This window comes from Panthera onca, chromosome B4, assembly GCF_046562875.1.
Source record: "Panthera onca isolate mPanOnc1 chromosome B4, mPanOnc1 haplotype 2, whole genome shotgun sequence".
NCBI lineage: Eukaryota > Metazoa > Chordata > Mammalia > Carnivora > Felidae > Panthera > Panthera onca.
In genome coordinates, this window is record NC_138345.1 from 60,193,622 (window position 1) to 60,216,060 (window position 22,439).

Sequence of the window (22,439 nt, forward strand, 5' to 3'; positions counted from 1 at the left end):
GTGGTCAGTTAAATCATATAAAACTCTTATTTTCCATGTTTATTAAGCCAAATAGATAATAAAGCCAATGTTGAGGATACTTTCTATCTCCTTGTTTCTTTTGTTGCATTAATACAGCTCACAGCCCCCAAATATTCTTTAATGAACTCCCCAAAGCTAGGGTTTGTATGGTGAAATTGATAAGGCAAGGTAAATATTGCAATCTAGAGTACTCCATTTTAGGCTGGTACTTTACATAAATATGATAGTTGATGACAGTTTTTCATGAAAGAAGGGAAAATTTTTGAGTAGGGTGACAAGATGAGAACATAATGAAACATTCTACTTCTTTTTAAGCCTGTTTTTCCCAATATACTTTATAATTTAGCTAAAATTCCCAAGACAGCAGAATCAGTGTTATTCAAATGTAAGTACCAGTGTACTTCCCAGCCCCCCTCTAATTGACTTGAAAGTTATCTACAGGTTGTCTGTATTCTCTTATACTCTCCCAGTAATGTGAATAGTCATAAAAAATAACTGCAGTTGACCAAGTAACTGTCTGGCATTGTTTGCTGATCAGTTTGTAGTCCCCACTCAGCTCAAGCTAGAAGTGATTGATTATAAGTTTTATGTTCTTTCTTTTTCTTCAGAATCATAAGCACCATTGTTCTTTCTTAGGATCCAAATAAGATTGTGGCTGTTGAAGTAGATCAGTGAGCACTAGAGGTAACACAGTTTTATGTCACATATGGGGCATGGATGAGACCTTACAGTGGTTTGGGGAATGAATGGGGAAATGGGGTCATTGGTAGGCGAAATAACAGAAACATGCAAAATACTGACAGATAGTGATCTTTTGGCAGAAGACAACACTAAAGATTAGCCAATTGCCCACATTTTAGAAACTGAAGAAATCAGGAGTCAAAGATATCAAGTGACTTGCCTAACATTACACAACTAGTTAGAATTCCTGATTGTTAGTGTGGTCGTTTCTTCATTACACTGTTTCCTGTCTCTCTGCAATTGGATAGGGTAGCTTACTTCTAGCACATGAGGATAATTATGCTGTCCATTTCCCAACATGTATGGGTAGGTGACCCAAGACCTCCTTTCTTCCATGTCAGGAATCATGACAAAAAAAAAAGAGGTGGAAAAGCTTTCTCAGTACCCTTTTACCTATCTTCTTTCAACAAAGAAATAAATATCAGCAACCAGTGGCAGCAGGTAAGTCCTGGAATTCGACCTGACATAATTCCTACTTGAAGAAGGTGAAGAGGAAGAGAGTCGAAAGAGAGTATACACCCCACTGATTTGCTCATTATCTACCTTAGAGCTTCTCCATTCTGCCCCAATCCTTCTTTCATTCCACCATATTCCATTCCTCTGATGAAATGATGGATGTCAAAGTACTTTATAGGTTTTACAAAATACTAATTGTGTAGCATTTTTCCCAGAGACTCAGGGTGTGAAAGCCGTTCGGTAGATATGAAGTTGATTTCGTTGGTGGAGCCTCAGAATATTGGGTATTTTTAAACAAAGAATGTATGAGAATGTTACCATTTTTGCAGCACTCTTGGTTTTGAATGGAGAGCTGGTTCTCTAAAATGGTCATGGATGAAGACTCCCTGGAATGTAGTCATTACAATTTCTTGAGTACCTACTATGTGACACCCAGTAGACTGGGAGGAAGAAATACAGATTAGACAAAAGAAACGTGTACAAATTAGAAAGGTACAGATAACTATTACACATGATAACTGTCATAACATACACCATGGGTCCTTTGGCAACAAAGACAATTGGGCATTTAAATGAGATTGGGATCAGTAGGGAAGGACAGCTTCCTGCAGAGGTTGACTTAAGCTAAGTTGTAAATGAAGAATGGAGGTGAGCCATTCTCTGCAGGAGTAAAGGAGGTATTTTACATAGAAGGAAGAACTGTTCAGAAGCACAGGGCACGAAATATGAAATAACACTCTTTTAATCAGGAGATGTGGTTTGCACAATAAAGCAGAGGGCGTACACAGAGGTGGGTGAGCTATGAGACTTGAGGGATGCACGTGGACTGGGTAAAGAGATCTGTTGAACCAAAGAGTATAGAAATTATCTTGCATGCAGTCAGGAAAACAGAAGGATTTTAAGGATGAGAGGACTTGATCAAATTACATTTAAAAAAATTGTTGGCCTTGGTACGTTTTTTATTTAGTAAAACATATATAACATAAAAATTGCCATTTCAACCATTTTTAACTATACAATTCAGCGGCATTAATTATGTTCACAGTGTTTTGTTTTGTTACATTATTACTACTGCCTATTTCCAAAACTTTGTTATTACCCCAGTCAAACTCTGTGCTCATTAAATAATGATACTCCATACCTCATTTCCCTCAGTCACTGGTAACCTCTAGCATATTTTCTAGTTCTATGATTTTGCCTATTCTAGGTATCTTATATAAGTAGAGTCATGCAATGTTTGTCCTTTTGTATCTGGCTTATTTCACTGGGCATTACATTTTCTTTTTTTTTTTCAATATATGAAATTTATTGTCAAATTGGTTTCCATACAACACCCAGTGCTCATCCCAAAAGGTGCCCTCCTCAATACCCATCACCCACCTTCCCCTCCCTCCCACCCCCCATCAACCCTCAGTTTGTTCTCAGTTTTTAAGAGTCTCTTATGGGCATTAAATTTTCAAATTTCATGTGTGTTACAGCATATATCAGAATTTCATTCATTTCTTTTTATGGCTGAATAATATTCCATTGTATGTATATACCACATCTTTGTACCATTTTTTAAATTTAACTATAATTGACACACAATGCTACATTAGTATCAGATGCACAACATAGTCAACTTCTCTATGCATTATGGTGTGCTTATCACATAGCTACAGTCTGTCACCATACATCCCTATTACGATATCATTGACAATATTCCCTATGCTGTGCCACTTATTCCTATGACTTACTCATTTTATAAGTGTAAGTCCATATCTCCTACACCCCTTCACCCATTTTGCCCATCCTTCCCTCTGGCAACCATTAATTCTCTGTATTTATAAGTCTGATTCTACTTTTTGTTTATTCATTTGTTTTGTTTTTTAGGTGCCCCATGAGTGAAATCATATATTTGTCTTTCTCTTGGTCTGACTTAGTTCACTTAGCAAAATACCCTCTAGCTTCATCCATGTTGTTGCAAATGACCTCATCTTTTATTTGGTGGTGTAATATTCTAATGTGTGTGTGTATGCCACTTCTTTATCCACTTCTCTATTGATGGACACTTAGGTTGCTTCCATATTTTGGCTATTGTAAATAATGTTGCAGTGAACATAAGGCTGCATGTATCTTTTTGAATTAGTGTTTTGGTCTTATTGGGTAAATACCTAGTAGTGGAGTTATTGGATTATATGTTATTTCTGTTATAAATTTTTTGAGGAACTTCCATACTGCTTTCCACAGTGGCTATACCAATTTACATTCCCACCATAGTGCATGATATTTTCTCTACATCCTTGCCAACACTTTTGTTATTTCTTACCTTTTTAATTTTAGTCATTCTGACAGGTGGAAAGTGGTATCTTATTGTGGTTTTGATTTGCATTTTCCTGATGATTAGTGATTAGCTTGTGTCTGTTGGCCATCTGTATGTCTTTGCAAAACTGCCTATTCAGATCTTCACCCATTTTTTAAATCAGATTGTTTGCTTTTTGGGTGTTGAGTTGTATAAATACCTTATATATTTTGGATATTAACCCCTTATTAGATAGTCATTTGCAAATATCTCCTCCCGTGATATAACAACAATTGTTATATTGTTGGTTTCCTTTGCTGCACTAAAGCTTTTTATTTTGATGTAGCCCAATAGTTTATTCTTGTTTTTGTTTCCTTTGTCTTAGGAGATATGTCTAGAACAATATTGTTACAGCCAATGTCAGAGAAATCACTGCCTATGTTCTCTTATAGAATTTTAATGGTTTCAAGTTTCACATATAGGTCTTTAATCCATTTTGAGTTTATTTTTCTGAATGGTGTTAGAGAGGTCCAGTTTTCTCAGAACCATTTGTTGAAGATACTCTCTTTTCCCTATTGCCTAATCTTGCCTAATTTGTCATAGATAAATTGACCATATAATGGTGGGTTTATTTCCAGGCTCTCTATTTGGTCCCATTGATCTATGTGTCTGTTTTTGTGCCAGTACCATGCTGTTTTAATTATTATAGCTTTGTAGTATATCTTGAAATTTGGAACTGTGATACCTCCACTTTTGTTCTTTTTCAAGGTTGCTTTGGCTACTCAGGGTCTTTTGTTGTTTCATACAAATTTTAGGATTGTGCAAGTTCTGTGAAAAATGCTTTTGGTACTTTGAGACAGATTGTACTGAATCTTTAGATTGCTTTGGGTAGCATGGACATTTTAACAATATAAATTCTTCCATTCCATGAACATGGAATATCTTTCCATTTATTTCTGTCATCTGTAATTTCTTTCATCAGTGCCTTATAGTTTTCAGAGTACAGGTCTTTCACCTCCTTGGTTAAGTGTATTCCTAGATATTTTAGTCTTTTTGGTGCAATTTTAAATGGGGTTGTTCACTTAAAATCTCTTTCTGCTAGTTTGTTATTAGTGTATAAAACTGTAGCAGATTTTGGTATATTTTGTATACTGCAAATTTACTGAATTTATTAGTTTTTTTTTAAACATTTATTATTGAGAGACAGAGAGACACAGAGTGTGAGCAGGGGAGGTAGAGAGAGGGGGAGACACAGAATCTGAAGCAGGCTCCAGGCTCTGAGCTGTCAGCACAGAGCCTGACACAGGGCTCGAACTCACAAAGTGCAAGATCATGACCTGAGCCAAAGTTGGTTGTCCAACCAACTGAGCCACACAGGCGCCCCTAAATTTATTAGTTTTAATAGTTTTTTGATGGAGCCTTTATGGTTTTCTATGTTATGTCAAGTCATCTGTAAATAGTGACAGTTTCACTTCTTCCTTATCGATATGATTGCCTCTTATTTCTCTTTCTAGTCTGATTGCTATGGTTAGGACTTCTAGTTGAATAACAATGGTGAGTGGACATCTTTGTTTTGTTCCTGATTGTAGAGGAAAATCTCTCAGTTCTTTACCACTGAGTATGATGATGGCTCTGGGTTTTCATATATGGCCTATATTATGTTGAGGTGTGTTCCCTCTAAACCCACTTCGTTGAGAGTTTTCATCATGAATGGATGTTGAATTTTGTCAGATGCTTTTACTGCATCTATTGAGATCATATGATTTTTATCCTTAGTGTTGTTGATATGGTTTATCATGTTGATTGATTTATAAATAATGAATCATCCTTGCATTCTTGGAATAAATCCCACTAGATTGTGGTGAGTGGTCCCTTTTAATGTATTGTGGAATGTAGTTTGCTAATACTTTGTTGAGAATTTTTGGATCTATATTCATCAGAGATATTGAGATATTGGCTTGTAGGGGTTTGTGTGTGGGTGTGTGTGCGTGTGTGTGTCTGGTTTTGGTATCAGGGTAATGCTGGCCTAGCAGAATATATTTGGAAGCTTCCCTTTTTCTGTTTAGAATAGATTGAGAATAGGTATTAACTCTTCTTTAAATGTTTAGTAGAATTCACCTGTGAATCCATCAGGTCTTTAACTTTTATTTTTTGGTCATTTTTGATTACCAATTCAATTTCATTACTAGTAGTTGGTATGTTCACATGTTCTTTCTTCCTGATTTGGTTTTAGGAGATTGTACATTTCTAGGAATTTATCCATTTCTTTTAGCTTGTCCAATAATTTTTGCTATATAATTTTTTGTAGTGTTTTCTTATAATCCTTCTGTATTTCTGTGATCTTATTTTTCCTCTTTTGCTTCTGATTTTATTTGGGTCCTTTCTCTTTTTTTTTTCTTGATGAGTCTGCCTCAGGGTTTATCAATTTTGTTTATCTTTTCAAACAACCAGCTCTTAGTTTTATTGATTTTTTTTTCTATTTTTTTCTTAGTCTCTCTATCATTTGTTTTTGCTCTGGTCTTTATTCTTCCTTCCTTCTACTCACCTTCCTTCTAATTCCTTCCTTCTACTCACCTTGAGCTTTGTTTCTCTTTTTCTAGTTCTTTTAAGCATAAGGTTAGATTTTTTTTTGAGCTTGCTTTCTTTCTCCTTTTTTCTTTTTGTTTTGTTTTTGTTTTTTGAGATCGGCTTGTATTGCTCTATATTTTCCTCCTAGAACTGTTTTTGCTGCGTCCCAAAGATTTTGGACTATTGTATTTTCATTTTTCTCTGTGTATTTAAAAATTTTCCCTTTGATTTCTTTATTGACCCATTGGTTGTTTAGCAGTGTTCTTTAGCCTCCATGTGTTTGTGTGTTTGTTTGTTTTTTAATGATTGATTTCTAGTTGCATACTGTTGTGGTTGAAAACATGCATGGTATGGATTTCAATCTTCTGAAATTTATTGAGACTTTTGTTTTTATGGCCTAACATGTGATCTGCTCTGCAGAATGTTTCATGCACACTTAAAAACAATGTGTATACTGTTATTTTTAGATGGAATGTTCTGTGTATATCTGTTAAGTCCATCTGGTCTAATGTGTTGTTCAAAGCCAGTGTTTCCTTGTTGTTTTTCTGCCTGGATGATCTACCCATTGATATTTGCTTTATTTAGGTGCTCCTATGTTGGTTGTGTGGGTATTTACAACATATCCTCTTATTGGATTAAGCCCTTTATCAGTATGTAATGGCCTTCTTTGACTCTTGTTACAGTCTTCATTTTAAAGTCTATTTTGTCTGATAGAAGTATTGCTACCCTGGACTTTCCCCCCCCCCCCCCCCACTTCCATTTGCATGGAATATTTTTTCTATCCTTTTACTTTCAGTCTACATGTGTTTTGGGGTCTGAGGTGAGTCTCTTGTAGACAGCATTTGTTTTTTTATCCATTCTGCCACCCTATGTCTTTTGATTACAGTATTTAGGCTATTTACATTTAAACTGATTATTGGTAGGGGCGCCTGGGTGACTTAGTCGGTTAAGTGTCTGACTTCGGCTCAGGTCATGATCTCACGGCTCGTGAGTTCGAGCCCCGCGTCGGTCTCTGTGCTGACAGCTCAGAGCCTGGAGCCTGTTTCAGATTCTGTGTCTCCCTCTCTCTCTCTCTGACCCTCCCCCGTTCATCCTCTGTCTCTCTCTGTCTCAAAAGTAAATAAACATTAAAAAAAATTTTTTTTTTAAACTGATTATTGGTAGGTATGTACTTATTGCCATTTTTTTCTCTGGTTGTTTTTGTAGTTCTTCTCTGTAGTTCTTTCTCTTGCTGTCTTTCTTTGTGATTGATGAGTTTCTGTAGCATCATGTTTGGCTTTCTTTTTCTTTTTTCATGTCTATTGTAGTTTTGGGGTTTGTGGTACCATGGGGTTCATATATAACATCCTAAGTAATAGCATTCTTTTTAAGTTGATGGTCATTTGAGTTCAAACACATTCTTAAAAAAGATTTGTTTTGCTCTTTCCTCCATGTTTTATGTATATGCTGTCATATTTTGTATCTTTATTCATAATTTTCTAACATCTAATGACCATTTCTTTTCCACTTAAAGAATTTCCTTTAGCATTTCTTATAAGGTTAGTTCTGTGGTAATAAAATCATTTTGGTGGTGGTAGAGGGAGGGGGAATTCTTTATCTCTCCTCCAACTCTGAATGATAACCTTGCCAGGTAGAGTATTCTTGGTTGTAAGTTTTTTCCATCTTACTTTGAATATATCATGTCACTCCCTTTTGGCTTACAAAGTTTCTGCTGAAAACTGAGCTGATAGCCTTTTAGGGTTTTTGTTGTAGGTAAATTTTTGTTTCTCTCTTGCTGCTTTTGAAAATCTTTCTTTGGGAGTGCCTGGGTGGCTTAGTCAGTTAAGCATCCAACTCTTGATTTTTGGCTCAGGTCATGATCTCATGGTTTGTGAGATCAAGCCCTATGTCAGGCTCTGGGCTGGCAGCACAGAGCCTGCTTGGGGTTCTCTCTCTCTCTCTCTCTCTCTCTCACTCTCAGTCCCTCTCCCTTCCTCTCTCTCTGTTCCTCCCCCGCCCACATTCTCTCTCTCTCTCTCTCTCTCTCTCTCTCTCTCTCTCTCACACACACACACACACACACACACACACACAAAATAAATAAATAAACTTAAAAAAAAAATCTCTCTTTTTTAAGTAGGTTCTATGCCCAGTGTGGGACTTAAATGTCATGACCCTGAGATCAAGAGTAGTGTGCTCTACTGACTGAGCTAGCCAGGCACCCCAAGTCACTCTTAATCTTTAACCTTTGACATTTTAATTATTATGTGTCTTGGTTTGGACCTCCTTGGGTTCATCTTGTTTAGAACTCTGTGCTTCTTGAACCTGGATGCCTATTTCCTTCTCTATGTCAGGGAAGTTTTCAGCTATTTTTTCAAATAGGATTTTTCCCTCTCTCTTGCTTCTTCTAGGTCCCCTATAATGAGAATGTTTTTTCACTTGATGCTGTCCAAAAGATCCCTTAATCTACCTTCATTTATTTATTGCTATTTTCTCTTTTTATCCTTTAGCTTATGTGCATTTCATTACTCTGTCTTCCAGATCACTGATATGTTCTTCTGCATCCTCTAAACTTTTGATTCTCTCTAATATATTTTTTTTTATTTCAGTTATCATATTCTCCAACTCTGGTTCTTTTTTACATTTTCTATCTCTTTATTGAGGTCCCAATGAGTTAATCTACTCTTCTCTGCAGTCCAGTGAGCATCTGTATGATAATTACCTTAAATTCTTTATTAGGTATATTGCTTACCTCCATTTCATTTAGGTCCTTTCTCTGAGTTTTTGTCTTGTTCTTTCCTTCAGAGTATATTTCTCTATCTCCCCATTTCACTTGACTTCTTATATTTGTTTCTATGAATTAGGCAGATAACTACTTCTAAACTTGAAGTAATTGTCTTGTGTTATTCCCTATGTAGACCTTGTGTACTTGGTGGCTTTCACTGGCTGGAGATGTGTCTAACATGAGCTGGGTGTCCCAGGACTCTCCACACAGTGGGTACCCTGGCAGGATAGCTGAAGTGGGTACGGGTCAGTGCAGTCCCTGCGCTCTTCATGCAGCAGGTGCCCTGGCAGGATAGTGGGTTCATGCAGGAGTTTCCTAAGGCTCTACACCCAGAAGGAACCTCGGCAGGATAGTTGAACCTGAAGTGGGTTTTATTCGGGGCGTCCTGGGGCTCTCCACAAAGAGGGCACCCTAGTAGGACAGCTGAAGCTGAAGTGGTTATATGTCGTGGGATCCCAGGGCTCTCCATGCACTGGGCACCCTGTCCTGACAGCTAAAGCTGAAGATGCAGGCCAGTGTTTCAGATTGTGTACACTGAGGGCTCTCTGGCAGGACAGCTGAAGTGAGTGCAGGCTGGGGTTTCTGGGGGCACTGCATGCAGGGGGTGCCCTGGTGGGATGACTAGAGTTAAGGCAGTATGTGGACCAGGAGACCCCTCAGCTCTATACACAGTGAGTGTCCTGGTAGGATAGCTGAAGTGGGTGCAAACAAGTATGTTCCAGGACTGTCTGTACAGAGAGTGACTTGGAGAGGTGATGTACCTGGGCAGGGAGGGGTCCTGGGGTGCTCTGCCCAGGGGTTGCCATATATCACATTTGGTTTATTCATCTGTTGTGCATTTAGGTTGTTCTTATCTTTTGCCTATTGTGAATAATGCTGTTATGAACATTGGTGTACACATATCTGTTTGAGTCCTTGCTTTAAGTTCCTTCGGGTATATACCTAGGAGTGGAATTGCTGGGTCATATGGTAATTCTGCTTAGTTTGTGAGGAACCACAACTGTTTTCCACAGTGGCTGTACCATTATATATTCCCACCAGCAAAGTGCGAGGGATCCAGTTTCTCCATATCCTTGCTGACACTTGTTATTTTCCACTTTTAAAAAGAATATAGCTATCCTACCAGGTGCGAAGTGGAGCAGAGTTACATCTTCAGAGAATCATTGTGGAAAACAGCATGAAGGATGGGTTGAAAGGGGAAAATCCAGCAGGCAGAGAAAATAGCTGAGAAGTTCTCGCTAGGGGTTGTTTTCTGAGCATTGGTCTAAGAGAGTAGCTCTGGACAGCAGGACATGAAAAGGGAGAGACCTATTATGACACATTTAAAAGAGAATTAATGACTGTTGTTTAGGGAGAGCAGGCGTGCAAGAAGTGTCCAACAAGTTTTCTGACTTGGTTACCTACATGGAGGATGGTATTATATGTTGAGATTGAGGGATAGATGATGAATTCAGTTTTGGACACAATGAGAATGTATTATTTCTGGGATCTTCAAGTAGGCAGTTGGATGTGAGGGTCTGGAACTCAGGGTTGAGTCCTAGTCTGGAGAAAGAGATTCACACATCATTAATGTACAGACACAAGTGCAGGGATTGGCATGGATGCAGTCACTGGGGGAGATGTGTGGAGTGGGAAGACTTGGGGGCTGAGGATATACTCTGGGGGTACTTGGGCCTAGACACAGTAAAGGAAGGAGGGAATCCTACCACAAATGTGAGAAGACATGGCTCTGAAGTAGGAGTATGTCAGAAACCAAAGGAAGAGGGATTTCAAAAGAGGAAGGCATGGAGCGAAGCAAATCGGGGAGATGTTTGGATTGTATTTGCTCCCAATTTCATTCGTCTTTGTTTGATGTAGGGAGAAGGCCTACATTTCATTCAAAATGCAGTTAAAGTAGTTTTTAAGGAAAACTTGCACTGTATTTTGAAAAAAATTACGTCTCTGTCATATAAGATGCTACACTAAGAAAGTGCATCTAAATAATGCGAACATTATTGATATCAGAAAGCTTGTTAAATCCATATGCAAAAATATGACTATAGACCAAATGCCAGTACGGAGAAAAAAATATAGATAGCAAATTTACTAATTGCCTAGGTTTGTGCTGCAAACAAGAAGTGAATTGTTTGGCTAACACAATCATGCCTTTTTCCTGTTCTACCAGGGACCATGAAATAGTGGTATATTTGGCTTTCGTAAGTACAGTAGGTTGGGATTTCACCAAAGAGGTGAATTCAGTGAGTGAGTTCATTCGCCAAAACATCTATAATCAAAAAAAAGCATGATTCATAACAGCTAAAGTTTGTCTTTTGAAATTGAAGTAATGTGTATGTATATACAGTTCCAGACCAATAGGAAGAAAATCATTCACCTGTAAAATTATTTTCTGTTTTATTCCCTAAGTATGATGTTAGACTAAAAGGGGAAAAGAGAAAAGAAGCTGACTTAATCTAACCTAGTTTTTTGCTTCAGAGACCAATCACAGAGCAGACTGGAAATGATGACAGCAACAGGAGAGGCTTAATGGAAGACATACCAGCCTCCTGTTAGGTATATGACCTTGAGCAGTCATTAACCTTAGTGGCCTCAATTCCATCCTCTGTAAAATGGGGATGGTGACAACTACATGATTCTCAAATGTGAGAATCAGATAACATATGTGAAAAAATATATACATATATATAATCTTTGGTTACGAATTCCTTGTTTTTTTTTTTTTTTAATGTAATTTACTGTCAAGTTAGCTAACATATAGTGTATACAGTGTGCTCTTGGTTTGGGGGTAGATTTCCGTGATTCACTTCTTACATATAACACCCAGTGCTCATCTCAACAAGTGCCCTTCTCAATGCCCATCACTCATTTTCCCCGCTCCCCCACCCTCCCCATCAACCCTCAGTTTGTTCTTTGTATTTAAGAGTCTTTTATGGGTTTGCCTCCCTTTCTGTTTGAAACTATTTTTTTCCCTTTGCCTTCCCCCCATGGTCTTCTGTTAAGTTTCTCAAGTTCCACCCATGTGAAAACATATGATATCTATCTTTCTCTGACTGACTTATTTCACTTAGCATAATACCCTCCAGTTCCATCCATGTTGCTGCAAATGGCAGGATTTCATTCTTTCTCATTGCCAAGTAGTATTACATTGTATATATAAACCACATCTTCTTTATTCATTCATTCATCAATTGATGGACATTTGGGCTCTTTGGATAATTTGGCTATTGTTGAAAGTGCTGCTATAAACTTTGGGGTACATGTGCCCCTATGAATCAGCACTCCTGTATCCTTTGGATAAATTCCTAGTAGTGCTATTGCTGGGTCATAGGGTAGTTCTATTTTTAATTTTTGAGGAACCTCACAATGTTTTCCAGAGCAGCTGCACCAGTTTGCATTCCCACCAACAGTGCAAGAGGGTTGCTGTTTCTCCACATCCTCGCCAGCATCTATAGTTTCCTGGTTTGTTCATTTTAGCCACTCTAACCAGTGTGAAGGGGTATCTCAGTGTGGCTTTGATTTGTTATTTTCCTGATGATGAGTGATGTTGAGCATATTTTCATGTGTCTGTTGGCCATCTGGATGTCTTCTTTGGAAAAGTGTCTATTCATTCTTCTGCCCATTTCTTCACTGGATTATTTGGGGGGTTTTTTGGTGCTGAGTTTGGTAAGTTCTTTATAGATTTTGGATACTAACCCTTTATCTAATATGTCATTTGCAAATATCTTTTCCCATTCCATAGGTTGCCTTTTAGTTTTATTGATTGTTTCCTTTGCAGTGCAGAAGCTTTTAATCTTGATGAGGTCCCAATAGTTTATTTTTGCTTTTACTTCCCTTGCCTTCGCAGATGTGTCAAGTAAGAAGTTGCTGTGGCTGAGGTCAAAGAGATTGTTGCCTGTTTTCTCCTCTAGGGTTTTGATGGTTTCTTGTCTCACATTTAGGTCTTTCAACCATTTTGAGTTTGTTTTTGTGTATGGTGTAAGAAAGTGGTCCAGTTTCATTCTTCTGCATGTTGCTGTCCAGTTCTCCCAGCACCATTTGCAAAAGAGACTGTCTTTTTTCCATTGGATACTCTTTTCTGCTTTGTCAAAGATTAGTTGGCCATACATTTGGGGATCTGATTCCAGGTTCTCTATTCTATTCCATTGGTCAATGTGTCTGTTTTTGTGCCAATACCATACTGTCTTGGTAATTACAGCTTTGTAATACAGGCTAAAGTCTGGGATTGTGATGCCTCCCACTTTGGTTTTCTTTTTCAACATTACTTTGACTATTCAGGGTCTTTTGTGGTTCCATACAAATTTTAGGATTGTTTGTTTCAGATTTGGGAGGAATGCCAGTGCAATTTTGATTTGGATTGCATTGAATGTGTAGGTTGCTTTGGGTAGTACTGAGATTTTAACAGTATTCTTCCAATCCATGAGCATGGAATGTTTTTCCATTTCTTTGTATCTTCTTTGATTTCCTTCATAAGCTTTGTATAGTTTTCAGCATACAGATCTTTTACATCTTTGGTTAGGTTTATTCCTAGGTATTTTAAAATATTTTTGACACAGTACCACAACTATGAAAGCTATTTTTTATTTAGACAGTGAGAAGGAAAAGCATCCCTTAAGTTTTTATCTTAGTGGCTCTTTTTATCTGGCATATTTATAAGCATCTCTTTATAAAGTTTACTAATTTTTCTATAGAGAGAATGAATTTTTAAGCAAGAAAATATTAAAAACTCAAAATATGTCAGATAAATATAATAGTTCAAAGGTAAGCTAAACTTGGAAAATGATAATTGTTGAGTCAAGAGGGAAATTTGGCAAGATGAATCAGAAACCTTAAAATAGTTATCCATAACATTGTATTTCTGAAGGGTTATCATGGGAAAAATAATCAAATATGCATGCACCACAATAGTATTAGCTATATTATTTATAATATTGAAATATCCAGTAATAGAAAATGATTAGATTATGGTTTAGCTAACCAATGGGCTATTTAATCATTTTCAGTCCTTTTCCCCAAGAATATCTGATGGTGTGGGAAATATTTGTGTTACAATGTTAAGTGAATAAGACAAGCTATAAAAAATTATACACTATTATCTGAACTTTATTCATTATATGTAATATTCTATATATTATACATTCCATATATAGTATATATTCTGTTTCTATATGGAACACACATCTCCATAAATAGACTAGACACACATACACACCATATCTAAATTAAATAGTCAAAGCTGTTTTCTGTATGTATCTAGATACATGTTTAAGAAAAAGACTGGAAGGAGACAGTAAAATACTAACTATGATAATTTCCAGGTGATATTATGGGTACTTTCTTCTGAGTTTTTCAAGTCCCCCCTGAAAAATGATGCATTTGGAAATATATTTTTTAAATATGTATTTTTAGAAAACAACTTGCCTCTTTTTCTTTCTCTCCTTTATAACCATGGATTAGCTTTGTTCTACAGGTGTATTTATATCTAATGATCAGCATGGATTCTTATATTGCTGTCTTTCACTCTTTTGGTTTTCTGAATGTCCATTTCTAATAGATTCTTTAGGAAGGGCTCATGGGATCATTGTAGCCTGAAAGTTGGCAAGTTTATAATAGTTTGTTTGCAGCTTTGTACTTGGAGGTCAATTTGGGTAGATATAAAATCCTGGACTCATATTTCCCTTCCTTGAGTATCTTAAATTTGGGCACTAAGAATTGTTGAAAAATCGACTAACAATCTTGTTTTCTTTTCCTTATTAGTGACTTAGCCTTTTTGCCTGGTTGTCCAGTGATTTTTTTTTTCTTTAAAGTAGTTTTAACTATGGGGCACCTGGGTGGCTCAGTTAAGTGTCCCACTCTTGATTTCACAGTTTGTGAGTTCGAGCCCCACATTGGGCTCTGCACTCTCAGCACCAAGCCTGCTTGGGATTCTCTCTCTCTTCTCTCTCTGCCCCTCCCTCGCTTGCACGTGCTTGCTCTCTCTCTCAAAATAAATAAATAAACTTTAAAGAAAAATAAAGTAGTTTTAATTATGATTCCTTGTTGGCCATGCTAACATGGTTATGGTATCCTTTCAATATATAATTCCGGGATTTTTTCCAAATTTTAGAAAAATGTTCTGGAATTATAGTTTTAATGTTTATTTTGTTCTATTGTTTGGCATTCTTTGCAGTCTCAGTCATATTTATATTGGGCTTATTTTTGTTTTTTGTTTTTTACACTTCTGTGTGTATCACTTTCTATTGAATATTTTTTAAATCTCATTTAAGTTTTTTTTTCCTTATTGAAGTTCAGTTGACATACAATGTTATATTAGATTTGGGTGTACAACATAGTGATTTGGCAATTCACACATTCAGTGCTCACTATCATAAATGTAGTTATCTGTCACCACATAACATTAGTATATTATTGATGATGTTCCCCATGCTGTACTTTTCATCTCTGTGGCTTATTTATATTTTATAACTGGAATTTTGTACCTCTTAATTCTCTTCACCTATTTTGCCAATCTTCTCATCCACTTCCCCTCTGGCAACCACCAGTTTGTTCTCTGTATTTAAGAGTTTTTTGTTTTTTTTGTCTGTTTGTATTGATACATTTGGAAATATATTTCTTAAAATACATATTTTTTATTTTTTTTCCATTTTATTATTGTTTTATTTTTTTAATATGAAATTTATTGTCAAATTGGTTTCCATACAACACCCAGTGCTCATCCCAACAGGTGCCCTCAATGCCCATCACCCACTTTCCCCTCCCCCCCAACCCCCATCAACCCTCAGTTTGTTCTCAGTATTTAAGAGTCTCTTATGGTTTGCCTTATTCCCTCTGTAAGTTTTTTTTTTCCCTCCCCCTTCTCCTCTCCCCTGATCTTCTGTTGAGTTTCTCAGGATCCACATATGAGTGAAAACATATGGTATCTGTCTTTCTCTGCCTGACTTATTTCACTTAGCATAACATTCTCCAGTTGCTACATCCATGTTGCTACAAATGGCCAGATTTCATTCTTTCTCATTGCCAAGTAGTATTCCATTGTATATATAAACCATATCTTCTTTATCCATTCATCAGTTGATGGACATTTAGGCTCTTTGAAATATATATATTTTAAAAACTACTCAGCCTGCATGATTTTTTAATGTGGAAAGTATTCTGTCACCATCAGTATATTTCATTTTAGTAGTGGTCTGGTGACTCCATTTCTTAATGAATAACACATACACATACATACACAAACATACATGTATGTATATATTCCCACACATGTATATACATTTGGTATAGTCTGCTAGGGAATATGCTACTGTGAATTTTTTTTTTTAATTTTTTTTAACGTTTATTTATTTTTGAGACAGAGAGAGAGACAGAGCATGAACGGGGGAGGGGCAGAGAGGGAGGGAGACACAGAATCGGAAGCAGGCTCCAGGCTCTGGGCCATCAGCCCAGAGCCCAACGCGGGGCTCCAACTCACGGACCGCGAGATCGTGACCTGAGCTGAAGTCGGACGCTTAACCGACTGAGCCACCCAGGCGCCCTGCTACTGTGAATATTAATGTTATTGGCAAGTGATCAGACTTTCTAATCTTCAGTGATATTTTTCATCATCCAGATGAATTTTAACAAAATAAATTCCTTTTGTTTAAAGGTCTGAAATTCTTAATTCATTTTTAGGCTATTTTCATACAGCTGCCATAAAATTTTTGGTAAAGCCATCAATTGTTTAAAAATTATTCTATTTAACATTATTCATATTAAAATTCTATTTCTCAGGATTGGCATGAGATCATTTTTAAGTAGAGCACCAATTATTGTTCATTGTCAGCTGTCGCCCTGTTGGGGATCATGTGCCTGTAGCCTCGGGAGGAGAACCACCGTTTGTGTCAACAGTGATAATCATTTCTGGTCATTAGGAGCTCAGGGTAGCATTCGTAACTAAACACTGAACAGGAATTAGGATGATGGTACTTAATCTCACATTTATTTCTCTTTCAAGAATTAAATAAAATCTGTTTCATGTCGTTTGACATTTTATCCTGCTTTTTTGTAGAAAGGAAGATGGTGAACAACACGTACAAATGAAGTCCTTCAGGTACATTAAATTGTGAGATTGGCACGTGGTGGGTGGAAAAGGCTGCACATGCAAACCTTTAGCCAAAGTGAAAGGCAACATCAAGACAGAATTGGTTCACGAATATGAGGTTTTTCTATCTACTTTCTTTTCTATCTACTTGAATAACATTTTGTCTTAAGATGCCTCTAAATTTTTCTTACAAGAGCTGTTTATTAAAATATTTCCCTTAAGCACTAGAGAAGAGTGGGTTCCTTATATAAACAAATATAAACAAATATAAACAAAATATAAACAAACGATTACTTATGAGGAGCTTCTGATGGTTAGGAATTCATCGTCGTAAAATTCTCTGTCAGTTGTTTCAACGTAGTCTCAACATCAACAGAAATTTTTCTAGATCTGGCCACCTGGCCGCATCTCAGTGTTGCTTTTTCTTCATTTATTCTGGCTTTTGATGTGATTTACAAAACTCTGGCATGGGTCAGAGTGGCAATAACAGTACACAGAATTAAGAGCCAGAGCCCTGCTGCTCCATTATGAAGTGAGCACCAGCCTCTGGGAAGCATGCCTTTCCTTCATAGGATCGTCCAGATGTCTTGTCAAGTGCATCTCCTTGAAGAAAAGAACTTTATTCAAATGCTAGCTATTGTGCCTTCCTCTGGGTTCCCTGGTTCCTATCGTCATCATTCATTGTTCTCCACAGTGGCCTTGGTCCCACCTGTCCTCACCTGTCTCTAACCCACAGCTTTGAGAGCACCCTGTCTGCTGTACAGCCGTGGCATCGGGCATCTCTGTCCATTGCTGTTGTCCGTGCTGGTGGGTAATACCCGTAGAAACAAGAGGTGATCATTCTAACATGAGGATAACTATAACATTCTTCTAACCATTAAATTTTAATCTAAAAATTACTCGTGAATAGACCAAAGTATGAGTGCATAACTAAATTTTATGTGAATACACATATAATTTTAATTCCATCCCGTTCACTCAAAAGGACATAGTTTGTTCCAGGAATGGCATTACCCAAGTGTGAATGGTTGGGGGAGAGGGAAGTATTATCTCCATCAGCCTCCTTCAGTGTTCTCCCCTCCCCCACTCTTTTATGTAGAAAAATTACATTTTCTTTCATCTAATTTAAAGTTGCCGTAGGGGCGCCTGGGTGGCTCAGTCGGTTAAATGTCCAACTTCAGCTCAGGTCATAATCTCGTGGGTCATGAGTTTGAGCCCTGCATCAGGCTCTGTGCTGACAGTTCAGAGCCTGGAGCCTGCTTCAGATTTTGTCTCCCTCTCTCTTTCTGCCCCTCCCCCACTCACGCTCTGTCTGCCTCTTGCTCCCAAAAATAAACATGAAAAAATTTTTAGAAAATAAAGTTGTTATAGAAATAGCTCCAAGCAAGTCTCCTACTTCTTACCCATCAGATTGTCCTTTGAAAACTCTTCTTACGTGGAAATTCTGGAGTTGCCATGATCTGAGTATTCTAAGAGAAACAGACAAATGCTTACAGTTAAGCGTGAAGAGTAAAATAGCCTAATTCTTGAAATGTAAGATCCACATTATTCCCCTACATTTTCCCAGCTATGTAAAATGTCTTATCAATGGCATCTTCCTGCTAATTGGCAACGTTTTTCTTGCCTTCTGATGTATTAACACTGAATTTCCAACAGATGGTGGCTTAGGTTTGGTGACATATGGTAACAGTATAAAAGGTACTGAGGTAGTGGAGAGAGGGAAGTGATTAATCATGCAGTAGTCATAGAAAGTTTTCGGGAGAATAACCGAGCTGGGTTTTGAAGAAGTAGGATTTTTCTATGAATATAGAAGGGAAGGATATTCTAAGCCTAGTAAAGAGCAAGTCAGTGGAGATGTGAGAGGACTTGGCATGTTTGAGGACTAGCAAGTCATTTGGCGTTGCTACTAAATAACACTTGGAGAGGTAGGGAAAGCATGCAGAGATGGAACTGACTGAGGGCACAAGCCAGGGCATGGTGAACCTTGAGATGTCATTAGGGAGTTTGGCTCTTCCTCTTAGGCAGTGGAAATGTATTTAGCAGCTTTATGCGGAGGAATTCGATGACTTCATTTGTTTTAGAATAACTTTGGAAGCGGCGGTTTGTATAGACTGGAAGAGGAAGACACTAGAAAGTATAGCAGGTTAAAAGGCTTTTGGGGATAGTGCAGTGAGCTATTGCCTAATGAATTAAGGTGGCGACCGATGGATGGAGAGGAAGAGAAGACATATTTAAGAACTAGAACCTATAGGAATTTGTGATTATGTGGTTCCTCAGAGTAAAGAAGGAAGGGTTTAGAATGACCCTAGTGATGTCAGCAACCAAGATAAACTCTATAGAAGGAGTAAATCAGGGGTAATGGAGGAAGGAGAAATAACATGGGGCAAATTGCAAAGAATGTATTCAGTGTGGGATTACTTGAGGCTTAAGGCGCTTGTGAATCACATAGGTGTGTAATTCAAGTTCTGAAGGTCGGGGCCTGGGTGAGGTATGAATGAGGTAGGGACTTCGTAGTAAGCAGCTTATGTACAATTGTAAAGTCTTTGCAGAAAGGAGGTATCTCAGGGTGAAGCTGTAAGGTGAGGAAAGAGTATAGCCAAACAGGGAATCTTGGGGACACCACTGTTTAAGGATCGAAGAGCTGATAAAGAGACTAAGGGGACTGAGCTGAGCAGGAGGATGGAGGAGCAGGAATGGTCCCAGAAGCCGGAAAAAGAATAAGAAATGTCAGTACTGTCAAATTCAAGTCAGGGATCAGCAAGGAACTGCATAAAATAAGGACACTAGAAATAGTTTCAGTGGGTCAGTGTCTGTGGGAGGTTGATTTTAATAGATGGAAAGCCTGTGAAGTGAAAGACATAGTGGAGATGGTGTTCTTCCCAGGAAGCTGGCTGAGAAGGGAAGATGGCAAGGAAAAAAATCCCTAGAATTGGGAAAAGGTTGTTTCCCCCCGCCCCCCCGGATGGAGAGATTTGCACACACTTGTAGCCCCATGGGAAGGAGCTGTGGAAGAGAGTGACCTTAAAATGCTTATAACTGCAGGGGCTCCTGGGTGGCTCAGTCGGTTAAACTTCCAACTTCCGCTCAGGTCATGATCTCACAGCTTATGAGTTTGAGCCCCGTGTTGGGTTCTGTGCTGACAGCTCAGAGCCTGGAGCCTGCTTGGAATTCTGCATCTCCCTCTTTCCATCCCTCCCCTTCTCTGTCTCTGTCTGTCTCAAAACTAAACATTAAAAAAAAAAAAAAAAGATGCCGATAACTGCTGATGATAATACCCGGGAGGAGTGAGCTGCAATGGAAGGCTACTCAACTCTTCCTCTGAAGACAGGAAGTTATAAAACTACCCTCGTGGTTCTCAGACACATCTTAATTCTTGAAGGCTTGCAGAAATAAGATAGGGAGGAAGGAGCAGGAGTAGTTGGTGGGGTGAAAGCTCCGTGAATGGGCACCGTCCCTGTGCTCAGCAGCGCCCTCCTCTTCCCTGAACTGCCAGTGCAGGGCCAGAGTTGGGAGCTAGGATCGCGTGTGCTTGGGGGCCTCCTCTGGCTCCAGCTGGTGCCTCTGGGGGAACCGTGGGTCTGCTCATTGTTAAAATAAAGGAGGTTCTTTTCCTTCTTAGAGAAGCTCATAGTCAAACTGAAAAGCGGAGGAGAGATAAAATGAATAACCTGATTGAAGAACTGTCTGCAATGATCCCTCAGTGCAATCCCGTGGCACGTAGACTGGACAAACTGACGGTTTTAAGAATGGCTGTCCAACACGTGAGATCTTTAAAAGGTGAGTTTGGAAGTGGCTTCCACACTTGGATTTGTGAAGTCCTCCCTGTAATCAAAGTACTTGATTCATTCGTTCTGTTGTTATTGGCTACTGAGATTCTGTACAGATGTGTCTTTCAGCTTTATAGGCATCAGTTTTTTATAGGCATCAATCTTGATACTTGCTGATATTCTGTATGTGGAGAGAACACGACTCTAGATATTGAAAATCTTGGTTTCACTAAAAGCTTTATCTGAAGTGCACACAGTACGTTTTTCCATTTGTGTCATCTTCCAAATCTTTTATCAATGTCTTACAGTTTTCAGAGTATAGTTCTTCCACTTCCTTGGTCAAATTTATTCCTAGGTATTTTATTATTTTTGATGCAATGCTAAATGCAATTGTTCTATTAATTTCTCCTTCTGCTAGTGTTATTAGTGTATAGAGGGGCAATGGATTTTTGTATATTGATTTTGTATCCTGCAACTTCACTGAATTCATTTGTTAGTTCTAATAGTTTTTTGGTGGAGTCTGTAGGATTTTCTCTGTATAGTATTTTGTCATCTGCTTATAGTGACAGTTCTACTCCTTCCTCACCAGTTTGGATGCCTCTTCTTTCTTTTTCTTATCTGATTGCTGTGGCTAAGACTTCCAGTACTGTGGTGAATAAAAGCAGTAAGAATGAGCATCCTCATCTTCTTCCTGATCTTAGAGGAAAAGCATTCATTTTTTTACCACTAAGGATGAAGTTAGCTCTGGGTTTGTCATTTATAGCATTTATTATGTTATGTTCCCTCTGTACCCACTTTGCTGAGTTTATCTAAATATTGTGTTTGCCAAATGCTTTTTCCTGCATCTGTTGAGGTGATCATATGATTTTTATCTTTCATTTTATAACATGGTGTATTTTGATTAATTTGCAGATACCAAACCATCCTTGCATCTCTGGAACAAATCCCACTTGATCGTGGTGAATGATCCTTTTAATGTATTGTTAAATTTGGTTTGGTAGTATGTTGTTGAGGATTTTTGTGTTCTTCAGGGCTATTGGTCTGTAATTTTCTTGTTTTGTAGTGTCTTTATCTGGTTTTGCAATCAGGGTAACACTGACCTCATAGAATGAATTTGGAAGTTTCCCTTTCTCTTCTATATTTTGGAATGATTTAAGAAAGGTAGATATTAATTCTTCTTTAAGTGATTGGTAGAATTCAGTGATGTAGCCATCTGGCCCTGGACTTTTGTTTATTGAGAATTTTTTGACTACTGACTCAATTTCATTGCTGGTAATTGTTCAGATTCTTTTTTCCTGATTCATTTCTGGAAGATTGTAGGTTTCTAGAAATGTATCCATTTCTTCTAGTTTGTCTAATTTGTTTGCATAGAATTTTTTGTTCTACTCTTTTTTAATCCTTTGCAATTTTGCAGTGTTGGTTGTAACTTCTCCTCTTGCATTTCTGATTTTGTTTGATTCTTTTTATTGATAAATCTGGCCAAAGTTTTAACAATTTTATCTTTTTAAAGAATGAACTCCTAGTTTCATTGATCTTTTCTGGTTGTTTTTTTTGTTTGTTTGTTTATTTTTTGTTTGTTTGTTTGGTCTCTGTTTCATTTATTTCCACTCTGATCTTTATCATTTTCTTCCTTTTACTAACTTTGGGTTTTGTTTGTTCTTTTTCTAGCTCCTTTAGGTATAAAGTTAGATTGAGATTTTTCTTCTTCCTTGAGGTGGGTCTGTATCACTATAAACTTCCCTCTTAGAATTACTTTTGATACATCTC

The 22,439-nt window shown here is 37.7% G+C and overlaps 1 protein-coding gene across 7 annotated transcripts in view; it reads left to right on the forward strand.

The window, feature by feature from the left end:
* The window catches only part of BMAL2 (basic helix-loop-helix ARNT like 2), a 121,954-nt gene that overhangs the window by 44,200 nt on the left and 55,315 nt on the right, over window positions 1-22,439 (forward strand). For 6 of the 7 annotated variants that reach the window (XM_078449986.2, XM_078449981.1, XM_078449985.1 and 3 more), the window contains exons 3-4: window positions 16,873-16,914; window positions 20,525-20,682. In XM_078449986.2, the coding sequence (XP_078306112.1) occupies window positions 16,873-16,914; window positions 20,525-20,682 (200 nt within the window). Of the gene's footprint in view, window positions 1-668; window positions 706-16,872; window positions 16,915-20,524; window positions 20,683-22,439 lie in introns of those variants that run through there. The other variant, XM_078449987.2, reaches the window with a different exon arrangement.